Genomic DNA, 17,296 nt, shown 5'->3' with positions numbered 1-17,296 from the left:
TTCCACATGCAGGAAAAGAGTCAATAAAAAACCCTCCACACCCAAAGCATTTTGCCGCTTCATAATAGCACTGTCAGCACTTACTTCTGTAAGCCAATCTGATTCTAATTGTAATGAAAGCAAGGCTTTTCTGCAGAAACTACTTTATATACAGACAAGCACCAGTAAATTCTGTTAATCCAAATTGTGATTACAGTTTTTACTCTTTGTGACAAAAGAGCAATACAACAAAAACCAATTGTAAGATGGAAAGGTAGTACCTGTTGTTCATGTATATTATAATCCTACTCATATAGAATTGTGTATATCACACAGTAATTCTTTAAAACTAAATTACTATAATTTAAATGTCAGAATGATACGATTATTTCTTCTGTTTAGGGTCCTATTGGTGAACAGGGCAGTCCTGGCATTCCAGGCCCATTTGGTCCTCGGGTGAGTATAATTGTTTCAGGTTTAAGGTTTTTCTTGCTTGTTTTTTTCCACAATCAGATTTTTATTTCTGCTTCACTTTTATTTCACTGTCTTTCATTGACTTCAGTATCATGTAGTGATTATCCTGCTGTCTTTTGCTGAGAGTCATTGCTTTGTTCAATATAGTGAAGTTTTGACAGAAGTGTAGTTTATAGCTAGATAAAAAGGTCGGTTCAGAGTATAATGACTACAGGGCTACAGTCTCTTTTTTACAGTTTTGTTGCAGCTTATGCAAAGCCATATATGTGGCAGCTTTGCTAATTGCTACTCTGCCTTTCATACCCCTATGTCATTGCCCCAAAAGTAAATATGACTCCCTTGGATGTTCCCAAGTGACGGTGTATCTCCGAGTCTGTGTTCATGTAGGTGTACAGCAGCTACTGCAGTCTGTGTAGCACCTGGAACTAAACCCACTTAAATGGTTTAGTAAAAGATATACAACTGATCCAAAGTCTGCTGGCTGAGGTGACTGACTTCAGAAGAACAGCACTGAAGTTTCCTTCTTACTTTTAGAATAGAAGAGAAAGGGTGATTCTTAAAAGTTTGGTAATAGACACAAATAATTAGATTGCTTACTAAAAATATACTGTTTGTGAGGGGCTGTTTGGTATAACTTAGAAACGCTAAAACATTTTTCTTCTTTCTCTTATATTTTCTAGGGTCCTCCAGGTCCAGTTGGTCCTTCTGGCAAAGATGGAAGTCCTGGTCCACTTGGGCCAATTGGGCCTCCTGGTGTTAGGGGGAGTGTAGGAGAAGCCGGACCTGAGGTAAGTTGATGGGAATATGGAAGCAAAAGGTTATCTTCAAATGATGAGATTTTCTTACAGTGCATTGCATCACTTCTCCAACATCCATGAGCTCAAGAAAAATAGTAACATTTGATACAGTTTTTCCAACAAATAGCCAGGGTAACTGTGTAATAAAAGGGCTAATTTCTTACTCATTTTCATCTTCTGGACCTCTGACGATCCCAATCTCATCTACCTATGCTCTGCTCAGGCCAACCTGGGGCTACTTCTGTAGTTAGTTCACTGGATCCTGTTAGATATGCATTTCAACATGGCTGTTTGGCAAGTTGGATCCTAAAACCTCAGAACCAGCAGTAGCTCAAAGTCAGTAGTCCCACAAAGGTGGTACTGAATTAACATAGCTATGTTACTGATTGCCAGCAGCATACTCTATCATGCCTTGCGTTAAGGAAATCCAAATGAACAGCTGAAACTCTAACACTCATCTCAGCTGACCTTCATCCTGATCTGAGGTTTATAGACATCAACCATGAGCTGATTCACAACTAATGAAAAACAGTTTGACCATTTTGGAAAAAGTCCTAAACTTTGCTAAACCCCCCCAGGCATATTCCAGGTGTACAAGCTCACGATACCCTAAGTCATAAAACGGAAGTTATGCTATCCCCAGGAAGAGACGTTAGAAAATTAGAGGGATTTGAGAAAAGGGTGATCTGGATAATCATGTGAAGTATTAAAAGACTGGGATTGCTTGTTTTGGGGAAGAAGGGGGAAAGGTGGAATAAAGTAATAAGAAAGACAGACAAGGCAGTTTCTGCTTTTTTTTTTTTGTCTTGTAAGACATGATGTTTACTGTGGACTAATATTCACCCTATTTCATTTGAATTTCTGCCAATTATCAATATCTCCACTTCTGCTGAGGCACCAAGACTTGAATGAATAGAGAGCATAAGAATATAATGTGTATCCAGATAGTTCATCTGTGTAATAAGACAGTAAAAGAAATATTGCATACCAGTAACTTTAGTTTTGCTTTCCATGGTGACTTGCTGCAACTGTAAATCGGAACCACAGAGCAAGAAATAAAAGTTAAGATTTCATTTGTCAGATGGAGCATGTATTAGTTTGGATGTGTGCTCTGTAGTAAACATTTGGAGCACTAGTTGTGAATTCTGAAGTAATTATTCTCAAAGGAGATGCCACGTTCTGATTTACCATCTGATGTACCAGAGCATCAAGCTTACAGTGAAGGTATGTACAGACTTTCTGCTGCCAAAGAATAGCTGGCAGACCCTGCAGGTGGAGATATATTTATTAACAGACACATTCTGTCTCAAGACTCAGTTACCTCCCCAGGTATCACAATTCAGGTTTACAAGGACCTCACAACCTGTCATTGAGGAAAAGGTACTTGGTCTGCCAAGTGAGGATGATGTAGATTCTGTCTCTCATACCTATGGGCAGGAAGCTCAGCACTGTGCAGGATAAACATAAAGATGTTTCTAGTGCCAGATTTGCCATCTAGGCTTTACTAATTGAAAATGTGCTTGAGGCAACTCAGGGTAAAGTGGGAATTTTATATTACTTTAAAAATCAGTTACAGCTCTTGGGAATTTTAAGAAATAAAGTTATTAGGGAGGGATTTGAACAAGAGAGGGACAGATGGCTTAAAAAAAATTGAATGAGGTGGCCATTCTTGGTGACTTTTTCCAGCTGTTAAATCTGAAATCAGGAGTAAGAAAATGTTGAGCAAGGTATTAATACAGGCAGAGAGGGTATGAAGCAGAGAGAATACCTGACATGCAGTTCTGATCTTACCCCTGTTCCTGGAAATGTAAATTATTTATATTTAAAATCTGACTATTCCCTGTGCATTAGGGTGACTGACCCTGAAATTTTGCTTTTTTAGTGGCTGTCTTTGCTATTATTTTGCATAGTATTTACTCCACTGTCCCTCTGTTGCCTTTTTGTATTTAAACTTTAGGGTCCACCAGGTGATCCTGGCCCTCCTGGCCCTCCAGGACCTCCTGGCCATCTCACTGCTGCCATTGGTGACATTATGGGACACTATGATGATGCTATGGCAGATCCACTACCAGAGTTTACTGAAGATGAAGCAGCCAGGGATGACCATAATAAAACAGACCCAGGAGTCCATGCCACACTGAAGTCACTGAGCAGCCAGATTGAGACTATGCGCAGCCCAGATGGTTCGAAAAAACACCCAGCACGGACTTGTGATGATCTGAAGCTATGCCACCCATCCAAGAAGAGTGGTGCGTATAAACACACTGTCTCACATGTGCCATATGATGCTGTCTTGTTTCCCGTTTACACTTGGTCACTGGAAAAAACGTGTAATACAGATTTTGATGGCCTAAATAGACATTCACACTAGGATCTTGAAGACTTCTCACAAAAAACTTGTTTCTTCTTACCAATAAATTATATATTCTGATGTATCCCATACTTATTCATTCAGTATCTATTCAGATGTATTTTAAAATCTGAAATATTTTAGACTTTCATGAAATGTTACTTCTAAAAGTGTTATCACCATTGAGTACCACTTACATGACAACAGAGTTAGATTGATATGCCATTTGTGAATATTTGCTTAATTGTTATTAGCTCAAAATGTTACCTGTGGGCTGATGACCTGCGAGTGCTTTCCATCCAGAATTCTGTACTGCTGCTCCATACTGGCAGTTCATAGGTGGCAATGTGTTAACATGCCATTTAGGAATTTCCCTAATTTATATGGATTATCAACAGATAAATCAGTACAAACTGGAAAGCAGAGATAGCTTGTGGCAGGACTTACCAGCTTTTGCTGTGTTTCCTGAAAGTTTGCTTCCAACATCAATATTAGGAGGTACTGCCATTGTTTTCTCATATGCAGAGAAAACTGTCTTCTAGCCACTCTGTTCTTTATGCATTTGGAGTGTTCAGGAGCTCTGCAATGGATATAAACAAACAGCTTTAACCTCAAACAGCTTTCAAGTCTGAATTTCCCAATTCTGAAATATTTGAAATACTGATCAGCTTGTATCTTGTATACGTGAAGCACCCATCAAACACACATCAGATTGATACGTGACTGAAGCGCTAAGGCTTGGACAATAGGCCCAAGCCAGAGTTGACCTATAGATGAATCCTGTATATTTTATAGCTGACAACCATTGTGCTAACAGGTATTATATTAAGTTATAATAGACCACCTATCCTGATGTGAAAGGTGGAAGTGTTGAAGCCCGAGAAACAGGCCCTGAACCGAAACTGTTAACTCGGAATGTAATCCTTAATGAAATATGCATGGAGGATGGAGCTATCTTGAATGAATCTTTCCTTTCCTTTGTATGTGAATAGAACAACACAGTCGTGGAAGCAGGTGTCTGTCCCCGAGACCTGATGTGAGACCTTGCACATAATCCCATCAGATAAACAGGGAAACTCCCTTAGTTTCTCCCTTGAGCCCTGACCAGGCTCTAGGGGGAACCTAAAGTGAGATTGAAACCAGGTATTTCCGCTTAAAGCAAAGGTGCCAGCTATTCTGGCTTGCTGATTTTTGGGTATGTAAGGCTGGACCCTCTCACAGCGACTTTGGCAGCCTCACCTATGGGTGGACGCACCGCGTAGGATTTCCCACCTGCCGGGACAGGCTCTGCAAACCCTCGCTGTAACTGGGGCTGCCCAGCCACTTCGGGGCTGGGTGATGGTAAAGTATGCAGGTGGTGATGGATCTTTCTTAATCTCCATTCTCTCTCTCGTGTAGTAATGATTTGATGCATTACCCTGTATTTTCTGTTTGTTTAAACATGCAGTTCTGTCTTTTCTTACTGTATGTTTTCTGTATTATTCTGTTACATTATTTAGTTATTTTGAGTAAATATGCCCACTCTTTTCACTCTGGTGTCTGAGTTGATTGGTATCCCTGATCAGCAAAACAATGACACACATGCCTGTTTTGCCTTGTGTTTTGTACTGTTGCAACATATTTCTGTTTATATCTTCCCAGTCATTTCAAGAATCTTTATAATATAATGGAATCACATTTTATGTTCTTTGTAGGTGAATATTGGATTGATCCTAACCAAGGATGTGTTGAAGATGCTATAAAAGTATACTGCAACATGGAAACTGGAGAGACCTGTATTTCTGCAAACCCATCTGCTATACCACGTAAAACATGGTGGGCCAGCAGGTTGTCTGACTTAAAGCCCATTTGGTATGGCCTTGATATGAACAGGGGATCACAGGTAACTAAAAATATTTAATGTCAGGAATTGACATCTATGAAACTTGTTTCCTTCCCTTCTGATTTAGAACTTCATCTGCTATTCTGAGCAGATTCTGCTACAGCCAGAATATTATAACTGTTGATTGACTGGCTTACAGTCAATTGGTTGTTATTATCATACAGTAAATATAAGAAGGAGCTGGGAGAAAGAATACAAGTGCACCTGAGGCAAGACTGGCTGTAAGTAGACCTCTGCTGGAAGAGATTTATTTCTCTTGACCCCAGAAATGTCAGCTTTCTCTAGCAATCTCCTTCAGTAACTTACTATCCTTGTTCTTAAAAAAGTGTACTTTTACCCTAATATATGATTTAAATCACTGCTTTTTTAGTTGAATTCTACTATTTATTTCAGAAAACCTTTTACTGGTAAAAAATACAAGACATTATAAATTAATTTCTAAAGAAAGTATGATTGTTATGTGTCAGAATGCTCCATGCTGAATGCATCAGTCTTCGGGCAGATAAAAATTCCACTCAGCTTTTTGTGGGGTTTTCCCTCTGTGGTGACTTCTGAAAGTAAGCTTAATTATCCGGCCAAATAACAGAAGTTTATGCTATGCAAAGTATATAATTAATTAATCAGCTTTTGCCATTTTTATTTCTAGTACATCAAATCGAAAGCAGAGAAAATATTTTCAATTGTTACTTCACAGGGAGTAATTAAAAATCTTTAAAATAAGTGTTTGGTATGTAAAAAATAATGCTGTTATCATCTGGATTCCTGATAACAGTTCAGAACGTCAGCAATTTTAGAACAGATGTGATATTGATTGCTTTTTTGAGATGCTCTCTCTTATTATTAAATTCAGGAGAACGTGCCATGACCCAAGATGTCACAGTTACTTTTAGCTGTCTGTAGAGCTACACATAGGGGTTTTGTAAGTCAGAAGCTCTTTGGAGGAAGAAATTTTCTTGAGGAATACAATAAAAGAATATTTCATTTTTGAAAACATTCTCAGATTTGCTAACTAATAGTACGATCTTTGCAATAGTCATATGCACTCCTTATGGATTCTAAATAAATATGTCTGAGATTACTAAACAGAGATAACGCATTTTGAAAAAGTGTCAATGGATAAGATTTTCTCCTTTCTTCACCAGTTTCAGTGAAGTGTATATATTTTTAGTCATTCTTGACTGATTTTATGTTGCAATGCTTCATAAAGCTTAAATAAAATGAAACCTGCAGAGATAGGAGAAAAAAAATCTCAGGAATTTTAGAATTTTTGTCATTGGTAGAAAAATTGCTTGTTTTTTATAAAAACAACATCACTTTGTAAAACATTTGTCAAACTTCTGTGCAAGTTAAATTAGTTGCTAAGGCCCATATGCAAATGTATAGCTATTTTTATATAGTCAAACTTTGGCTGTTTGTGATGCTTCTAAATACAGTACAAAGCCTACAGAATACAAGTTACTAAAGTTGCAATATAGCAGGTACATTACAAAAGGATTTCTGTGCTTGATGTTTTTTATTTACTTTGAGGTTGCTCTAATGCACTATATCATATGTAAGGTTTAGCTCTACTGAATCCCTTTTTGAAACAAGGCAGAATTCATTCCAAAACTTGGCATGTCTGTGGAGGCCCAACTGCCTTTCAGTTGTTCAGCTGCAGAGTTATGTGGTCAAAATTCTCCAAAATGATCCCTGTTACAGGATGCCTACATTTATTTGTCCTCAACTGGCAGCAAATTACAAAAGAAACCATTCTTAGGTTTTATGTAATAGTGCTCCTGCTAGTCATGTCTGGAAAGGATTATGATAATGACAGATGTTTCTAACTCCTAATGACTTTTCATGTAGTGTATGATGATCTATTTCTCTATCTTCACAGTTTGTATATGGAGATACAGCTGTCACTCAGATGACATTCCTGCGCCTCCTATCAAAGGAAGCTTCCCAGAATATCACTTACCTTTGTAAAAACAGTGTTGGTTACATGGATGACCAGACGAAGAACCTGAAAAAAGCTGTAATTCTGAAAGGGGCCAATGACCTGGAGATCAAAGCAGAGGGAAACAGCCGATTCAGATACACTGTTCTTCATGACAGTTGTTCTGTAAGTTTGGGGGTTTTGTCATTTGTTGTGGAGAAAAAGGTCTTTTGTCCTTTTTTAGTTCTTCCTTAATGTAAAGAAAAAATGCATAGAATGAAATCATTAAAATGCTGCAGAATTTTATGATGAACTGTAGAAGTAACTGATCAAATAGGTATTTTGCTATTTTAGCTACACATAATAGAAGACTGCACTATTGAGAGGGTATTTACAAATTACTACTTGTTGGTGAGCATAGTGAGATATGTATCTTGCCATTTTGCATTTCCCAATATTTGTTTACCTCTGTGTTCAGTTACACAAGTTGGTTAGATAACCTCAAGCATTTGTCTGCCAAATGGGTAAGATTATTGCAGCAATACACAGGAGGCAGCTGGTTGGTACTATGACTGAGTTGGAAATGGTGTCATCCCCCCCTCACCCCCCTGGCCCAAATTCTTAGTGGGTATAAAACCCAGTAAGTAGTAAATATCCTCATGTTCAACAGCATTCTTATCCAAGCCCAAGATATTAAAATTAGTTTTGCACTTTGAATAAATTGGAGTACTGTCTGTACTTTAAAGTAACGTAGCCCAAGATTATGTGTTCAGGCATGTATTAAGTCATAGAGAAGCATTTCATAACAAAGAAAAATCAACTCAGCTTGATGGGGAAATCCTGCTGTGTCAATCTGTTCATCACTGTAAAAGCAAGATAAATATATTTTAAAATAACCAAGGTGCAGTACAGGTGGGGGGTGTTGCTCAGCAAAGATCTAGTGAGATCCTTCTGAACTATCAGACAATTGACGTGCCAGATGGAATTCAGGCTGTTTCTGACATGATCTCTGGCCTAAGTTTTTATTTTTCTTTTTTCTTTTTTTTTCCTCCAGAAACGTAATGGAAACGTGGGCAAGACTGTTTTTGAGTACAGAACACAGAATGTGGCACGTTTACCTATCATAGATATTGCGCCAGTGGACATTGGCAGTACTGACCAGGAATTTGGAATTGAAATTGGGCCAGTTTGCTTTGTGTAAGAGGAAGGGGGGAAATTAACACACTACCCAGCAACAGCAGCAATTAAACACATGAACTTAGACTGATTGAAGTTAATCCTGAGACTCTTGAAGTAATGGCTGATATTGGATCAGCATTGTATATACGGTTCTTTTTAAATGCCCGGCCTCCTTTTGAATATTTATTTTACTTAAAAACCTTCTGTTTGATTGAAACCAACTTTTTAGTACAATAGTACAATTTTAAGAGGATCGATGACCACCTTTTAAAAATAATATGAATCTTTTGCCTTGCTTTTGTTTCAAATTATTTTGAAATTTACAGGTATTCAAAATAGTTTTAATGTGGGACTATGTAAAGCTCTAAGGATTATTTCTTTTGCTTGGATGCATACTGAATATCAGAAAAGCAGAGCACTTTTGTGAACCGTTGGCTGTATTTCAATCATACCTACTCCCTCTACCCCAGTTTGTTTTCCTGTGGTTGCCAGTATGATAGCCATTCACAGAAATCTGTGTCTTTTGTAGAAGAAAAATCTCTTTAGACAAGATCATCTTAATTTGGCATTGTCTTTTCTGCACTTTCCTATGTAACAGTCTGCTCAGAGAAGTATTCCATAGCCATGATTAATTTATGAATTAAAAGTACTACTGGGGTAAAGATGAGTTTTCAGTAGGGGATTCCCATATCTTAAATTTTAAGGCCAGACTTGACTCCTCAGAACGTATCTGTGAAATTCCATTAAATTGTCCTTAATCTTCAAAATATGTCTTAAACCCAATACTTGTTGATTTTCCAATACTTGCCCATCTAAGAAGCCATTACATATCAAATTATACAGATGTCTTATATATGGTGCCAATTTATGTATGTTGCAAATCATTCACATGTATACCAGACCAATTGCTAATAAAAAGTTTAGAAATTCATTGGTTTTAGCCGACATCCAGACATGCATCACCAGTAATTTGACATACTGGCCTTGAGATATCAAGGCAAGAAAGTTCCATCATTTCTTAGCATGAGCTACCTCATCTCTGGAAGCTGGGATGCATTTAATATTCCTGTTTTCATTTTAGATATTAAAAGGTGCTATGCTTCTGTTGTTATTTCGAGAAAGGAGATAGGTGGGGCAAAAGCAACAAAAAAGTGATGGTGCTAAATGACTCTTTAGAAGGCTGATGAAATAAAGATGCCTACTGTCAGTGTCATTTCAGAGCTTAGCTGTTAGGCTTATGGTGTTTGAGAACAATGTTACAGTGCATTTATTTGTTGGTCATACAGTATATAAAATGTTTTGTACGACTAACATGCTTTATTTTGTAAAGTATGTGGGTACAAACTTACTTAGTTTTTTTGTTTCTTTATTGCATCTCTGCTCTCCACGTTTTTTGTTTGTTCCTTTAAAAAAAAAAAATAAACAGCTGGGGCCATCCCTAAAGAAAGTCATGCACATAGCTTTATTCATGTAACTCTGCAAAGCATTTAATTAAATACATGCTTCTCGCTATGTAAGTGGTTTCCTTTTTGTAGAATGCCTCCTTCCAGTGTGTTCCATATCAGTTCATTTTCAGGAAATTAAAAATAGAAGTATTTAATTTTTGTTTTGTTGCTATTTGAATAACTCGTTTGCAATGCATTTTCCTGACGTATTTATACATAGGAATATAAAGGTATTCTGAAAAAGCTCTCTGTGCCAGTTTTTACAAGACAAGTGTCAATTTGTATGAAGTAATCACCATCAGTCCTGTTAAAGCTACCTAACTAGTATTGTTTGAGACTCCAGAGGAAGAGAATTTTTATTCAAGACTGAATAAAATGTGACTTAGCCAATTCCAAGGTCAGTGTAGGATATCACTGCTAGAAAGTTTCCAGACAAGCTATAAAGTTGCATTGTAGCAATGCAGGCAAGACTGTTCTTTTCCTCCTCCTAAAAGGGTAGGAGCTTTGCAATTTTCCAGGTTGTCCATATGCATGTCCATAGAGGGTAGGTAGGAACTGGGAACAGGCAAGGTCACACTGATGTTATCTGTTTGCTTTTATGACTCAAGCAGGAACTCTATGATTTCTTTTTTACTAGTAAGAAATAATTTCTATAAATACCTGATTTGGGAGTTATCACATCTAAAATTTCTCAAGGATCGGATAACATAAATTTCACTGAATAATCTGAGGTGTAATGGCTCGCTCCAACGTGTTCATGCAAAGGTAGATATCCAGTGGCTGTGCTCTTACCTCTATAGGACATTTATTCAGATGCACTTAATAAATAACTTTCAAACATACATCTATACTCCAAATGTTATTTGTATTCTCTGATTTTCATCAGCAGGGTATTATAATCCATGATTAGTATAAATGTTTTGAGGTTGTTAAAGAAGAGTCATGTGGCAACTATTCAGTAAAATCTCATATAGAAGGTGAAATTCTGTTACTGCTCATGATTTGGTATTTATGTTTACATCAGTGGTGGAGTTAATGCAGCTGTTTATCTTGAACATTTAGTGAAAGATGTGGATTCTTTTATAATTTGATTTTAACCAATTCATCTGGATTTGCAATGTTTGTTCTAAAGGTGCTTGTATCGTCACTGTCATGCTTTCATCCCTGTGCCACTGAACTCTAGATATAAAATACCAGTCTTTGTATATAATTACACAGCTGATTACAGACTTGGGAGCAAGCAAACCTTACCTCGTGCGAGGGGCACTATGAGTGGAATGGGAGCCTATCCTTTCTAATACCTTACCAAGAAGCAGCCAAGTATGAAGAACAGCAGCTTTGGTCTATAGGGCTATGAAGTTTTTTTAACACCCCATTTTCACCTTCACAGCTTAGATTTTATACAGCGGCACAGTAGAATCCATTTTGGATTTCTTTTCAAGCAGTGTCTCCTAACAATGACCAATTTTTACAGCGTATTTTACTTGTAGATTTCTTTCAAGTTGCTGAGGGAGGAAAATATATGCTCAGTGGGCCTTGGAAGTTATGATAAATGTTCCCAGAAATGAAAAGGTTTGTTTATCTGCAAGCACAGTGAACAAAGAACTGAAATTCAAGTGTTGCTGAGCATATTCTTATTTTGCTGTTGACTAGTTTTAGTGATCTTTCACCTTTATTTTAAATACCTATTGTATTTTGTAAGGAGTTCAATAATGCCTTCTTGAGGCTTTTTTTCCTTATTCCTGCTTGACGTTTTCACTTAACTTATTTTGAGCAGAAAGAGACACCAAGGACAGAACCGATCAGAGTGCTACAGTTTATTGGATACATCAGCTAACATGGCCAGTAGTTCAACTGGGCAGTATTAATATTGCTTTATATACTGTATAATTAAGTAATATTAATGTAGTAAAAAGAAAAGAGTTCTTGATCCTTCTGTATTTCCTAGAGGAGCCCAGCTCTGAATTCATATATCAAATGTGCTCATAGCCCCCCCTAACTGCATCAGAACCTTCTTGTAGAGAGCTCTTTATAGTGAGAAGTTCTGAGTGCTTAAAATGTAACACAAACGAGGAATTGATGTTTTAAGTCCTCCCTGAACAAGAGGGTTTTTTTCAAATCAGTCTTGGATTTATGCACCTCAGTTTTAGAGTGACTATGGAGAAGAGTTCACATTTTGGCTGAATGTTTGCTCTTTTAAAAGGCTGGTGGAGCAGCTTAAAATGCATCTTCATCCACCGTGTTTCCTAACAGACCTTTTCCTTTCTCTTCTGATTTGGTACTCCCCTCTAGCTCAGTGGTTATCCTGTTGTCTCAGGGTGAATGAAAGCATAAGTTCAAATCTCGAGTCCTCTCCCTTCCAAACTCCTTTCTTATCTGTTAGCTTCCTTGTAGCTAACAAATACTTAGCTCTAAGTTTGTAATACTAAAAAGATTCTGTAGAGTACCAGGAGTGCTACATGCAGTAAAAGAATGCATCAAGAAACATAGAAATGTAAGAAAAAATGTCACAGTATTATAGCTAGAAATAACAAAAGTCTACAAAGCATAGCAAGCAAAGAGAGAGGAGTTAGGAAGATTTTCTCTATGGAGGCAAGTAGAGTCTAGAAGTGGGTTAAGAACAAAAAAGCATTATTTTTCTTATTACTGTAGGGTAAGAGCCCCTAAGTTTCTTTTGTCTCCTGTAGCTGCCTGAGACTGAGCAAATAGTTATTGGACTGGTAATCTCATAATCTATGGATTTTTTAAAATTATTTTTTCAAGAATTGAAGACTATAATGAAGGTTTAATACCTTCTAGGCAGTTGATCTTGCTGATACTATATTTATAAAAAGAATAGGATTCTAGGAAGGCAGAGTAGAACAAAAAAAGCAGAACTAAATGGAAATGTAGAAATGCTAATGGAAGAAAAAATATTATCTGCGAGTAGGCAAAAACCATAGAGAAAACAAGGTAAAGATGACAAAATCAGTTCAGTAGCTGAAATAAAATGCCTAAGAAACTGTGGACCCATAGACGCAGTTGGTCAAACTGTGTTTATGCCAGAAAAAAATACATAATTTTGATTTTGCATTATTGTGTAAAATGGATCAGTTTGCTTGCTAGGTGTTTAAAGATTTTGTAGAAGTATGTGATTTCAGGCATGTTCTACAGAGTTCATTCTGCTGCATAAAGGAGCCTTCTTCAGCAATATTGATAGATGGGTACTAGAGAGATAAAGTTTCTTAAAAGGCAGAATGTTTTTAGCCAAACTATGTTACTTGCTGTCATGCTCTTTGGAAATTTTGTTCACGTTAAAGTCAGAGGTAATGCTCATTACTGTATCTACTGATTGTGGGAACCATTATGAAGAATATGATGAATTACAATTGAGACCAACCTGCATTAAACCCTGTCCTCCCCAAGAGAGCATACGTGTGGTCACAAAGGGAAAACCAGGTACAAAAGACCAGCTTTCTTTCAAAGATGCTTCTCATTCCTGTGATGTGATTATTGGACAATATCTTTAGGAATAGTAACAGAAATCTGCTTCTTCCACAAGCCAAAGGAGAAAGGACATAATGCAGAGATCAGAAACAGGGCAGACTAAAGGTGAAATGGTTTATAGATTTACACAACATAAGAGAAAATTCAGAGAGCTTGATTGCTACTGTATCTATTGTACTATCAGCTTTGTATGTTCTATCATTTGCTGGGAGAAGGGCTGGAAAAGTATTAAAAGTATAAGGCCACACTCTAGTTTGAGCAGGGTGCTGGAAGAGCCAATTCTCTCCCCCATGCCCCACATTAATTTATTGCACATTTTTATTTCCCTGCCGTTAGAGTAAGAAGCCATCTTTCTATAAGCTCTGTCAAGTTTTTTCTAAATAATATTTCATAATCATTATGATCTGTTGTGTTCTCAATATCAGAGAAAGGTGCATTATCAGATGTTTCTATTGCAAAATTAGTTCCTCGATTGAGGTATTACTATCCATCCTCCAGGCAAGACTACAGCCTTAATTAGGAGTGTTTGTGCAGAAAAACACCCATGCAAGTCCACATCTGACAAAGCATCACAGAACAGCATTTTGGCCTTAGTCAACTGAGTGAAAACTGATACAAACCCAACCAATCATAACAAAATAATATTATTGCAATTCTAGAAACTTCAGTGAAATATTTTTACATATTTGGTAGGGAGCAGTCTTCCCTGTGACAAAGAAACACAACATTGACAGAAGATTGTGACAACTGTAGGAGCAATTGTGTAATTTAAGAGCATCTGCCCTCCAAAGAATGTGTTGTGTGATTCTACCAAAAAAAAAAAAAATTAAAAAAAAAATAAAAAAAAAAAATCAGAGTAAGTCAAAAGCATTTCCTGCTGCTATATAAACTCAGTCATTTCCTGACAGAAATCTCAAGCTCTGTTTTGCAGATGCTACCAAACTGAAAGGAGGAATGAGTGGACTTTTTCAGGTACTTTGGAGTTACTATAACAAAGATAGCGAAACTGAAATGTGAGTTATGATAGGAACATTCACAAAACACCACTGAAATTGTAACATCTCAAGTGCCTCCGAGAGTGATCTTTTAACGTCTGCGTTCTCAGTGGATGTGGATTCAGCAACAAAACTTAAGTTTTGACCTTTAATTCAGAAATGTCCATGGCTAATGGTGTACTGAAAGGAGATCATGTAGTTTCTCATGAACCTCCTCTGGAAGAGAAATTTTGGGTAAGTATAGCTTTGCCAGGTACAATTTATGGCAAAAAAAGGAAAAGATGATGACCTATAGGCTTCTCAGAAAGAGATATCACAAGCAGCAGTGTGGATTACAGTCAGTGCTTCTAGAAGACATTCTGAAGCTACTGTGGGCTGAAGAGCAAGTAGGAAGACAAGACCACCGGGATTTTGTTCTAGTGGACTTCATTAATCCTGGAACAGCCATCCCTCAGTGTAGGGTGAACTACATCTTGCCTCATCTCAGTAAACAGGTAGGCAGAAACACAGAAACCATCTCTTCATCTCCCCAATCCTAAAACCTCCTGCAAAATATCTTCTAGTACTTTAAATCTAGGTTTCTACAGATTGTCTTTAAGAGCATAACAAGATATAGTCAAGGACATCTGATTACAAGACCATGAATTAAAATGCTACATCATCATAAAAATATTTCATACATTACTGTAGCTTAAGATTTGTGCAACAAATGCCTCATTACTCACATTTCCAGAAGAGAGGCACTTGGTTTAAAAATCAGAGCCTGCCAGACCTGACTTCTTTCCTGATGAAAAGAAATGGATTTGATTATTCAAAGAACCATAAGGATTTCAGTCTTGGTTGAAATGGGTTTGTTATCTGTAATAAGAAATACATTCTAATTTGGGGACTAAAGTGAGGCTGCATTATCATCATAATTAATAATCAGTCCTCTAAAATAACACATTTTCCATCTTATATAAATAATACTCAGCTGACAACACTAGAAATTAGATTTCTCTACTAAAGCTATCAAGACAGCCATAGCATGGCAAAGTGTGTCTTGGGAAGATCTTTCCCCTTTATGAATTCAAAATTTTTGTAGACAGCTCTTCTTCCTCTAAGTTACTGCCTGCAAATAGAGGTTTAAGACCATTTAGCTGATGTCACAGCAAAGTGAGGGTTACAAATCACACTGCTGATTATTTAAATGTCTAGCTTCTTTTTTTAGCAAGGAAAGTTGTTGATAATTAGCTAGCTTCCAGTAAAGAAAAATAATCCTAGTAGCTATTCAAATTCAGAAACCATCACAACCCCATTATAAGTGATTGTTTGTCCTGGCCTGGTTCTCACTGCAAACTTACACCGAGGTGAAAAGCTGCAGAGACAAACTCGCTGAATGGCTCCTCTATTGCCAGTAGCTGGCCCTAGGTGGTTACCACCAGCAGGGAAGACTGCTGAAGCCAAACTGTTTCTGCAGCAATTTCTCATGCTGCCCCCCTGCCCCATCAAAGGTTTTGAAAGGAGACTTGTGGGGTTTTTTAAAGCAGTGCCTGGAGCCATGCAGCTGCTAGAGATGATGGTCATGGAGAATTACCTATCACCCAAAGGGAGGTAAGGCTGTGTGACTGATTCACAGGTGTTTGTAAATTGTTTAAAATTAAGGCCTAATGAGATAGTAAGGTTTTTCTCTTAGACAAGGGTTTTCGGGATTGTTAGCATGTTTTGGGTTTTTTAAAACATAATTTTTTTAAAGAATGTATAAAGAAGGTGTTGAAATATGCCCCTATGCCACAGACAATAGTCGAGGAGTCCATGTCCACCAGAAGAAAAACTTGGGTGTCCTGCAAAACAGCTACACCTTTAGGTGATAACCTGCAATTAATTGGAAAGGTAAAGGTCTAAGGAAATAGTAACATTTAAATTAGTGATATCTTAAAGCAGTTGGTAAGATCTGGGAAATTGTTTGAGGTAAATCTTTTTGTGATTGGGGTTTATTTTTGTGTTGCTTTACCTGTTTTCCCTAAAGAGCTGTAGTATTGTGGTGCTGTGAAGTGTATGAATATGAACTGAAGTAACATATGACTGAATCTGAAGCTGTGGATCAGAATGAGAAATTTCTTACATCAGTCTTATTACAGTGTGGGCCACATATTTCCTTGTTTTTAAATGCCTCTCATTCAACTTTATGCCTCTCTTTCAACTATGTAGACTACAGTATTATTATTTTTCTTTTCTCCAATACAACTTTATACGCTACAGGAAGATGCACTTGAATATGTGCTTAAAAATCAACTTGGTTTAGAGCTTGAAAGCAGGTGGTGTTGTTTCCATACAGCCTCGAAAGTCTTCTATTAGTTACCTGTGTGAAAGGGGTTATTCCCAGAAGTGCTGTAATCTATGAACTTGATATGCTGCCCTGTAACAGTGAGTAATGGTGCTGCTAGCCTGAAAGTGTCAGGTGATTTTTTTTTATTTTTTTTTTTTTTTATTACATTTCCCATGTAAAAGAAAAGCTAGAGCCTCTTGCAGGCTAACACAGTAAATCACAGTATAAAAAAAATAGGATTACATCTAAATCTTCCAGAGGCTAGCCTTTTTTTCTAAGCAAATTCTTGTTTATTAACCTGATCTATTTAATATTTCTATTATCTCAAAGACCTTTTTATAAAAGTGCAGGACTATCAGAATCATGGTGGCTTAATAAAAGTGACCCTCTGAAAAAAATTAAGGTATTTGGATCAAGTAAATTATTTTATGGTGGTCTCAGCTATTTCTCTGTCTTTTCTACAAATTTTCCAGTAATCACCTTTAA

General features: G+C 37.1%; 1 protein-coding gene across 2 annotated transcripts in view; it reads left to right on the top strand.

Moving 5' to 3' along the window:
• Positions 1-10,892, top strand: part of COL5A2 (collagen type V alpha 2 chain) — a 113,293-nt gene extending 102,401 nt beyond the window's left edge. For both annotated transcript variants that reach the window (XM_074910584.1, XM_074910585.1), the window contains exons 49-54: positions 382-435; positions 1,134-1,241; positions 3,208-3,499; positions 5,295-5,482; positions 7,359-7,583; positions 8,452-10,892. In XM_074910584.1, the coding sequence (XP_074766685.1) occupies positions 382-435; positions 1,134-1,241; positions 3,208-3,499; positions 5,295-5,482; positions 7,359-7,583; positions 8,452-8,598 (1,014 nt within the window). In that variant the 3' untranslated portion in view covers positions 8,599-10,892. The remainder of the gene's footprint in view (positions 1-381; positions 436-1,133; positions 1,242-3,207; positions 3,500-5,294; positions 5,483-7,358; positions 7,584-8,451) is intronic.
• Positions 10,893-17,296: the final 6,404 nt, after the last annotated feature.

This window comes from Athene noctua, chromosome 7 (genome assembly GCF_965140245.1).
Source record: "Athene noctua chromosome 7, bAthNoc1.hap1.1, whole genome shotgun sequence".
Taxonomy (NCBI): Eukaryota; Metazoa; Chordata; class Aves; order Strigiformes; family Strigidae; genus Athene; species Athene noctua.
This window is presented reverse-complemented; position numbering and strand designations above follow the sequence as displayed.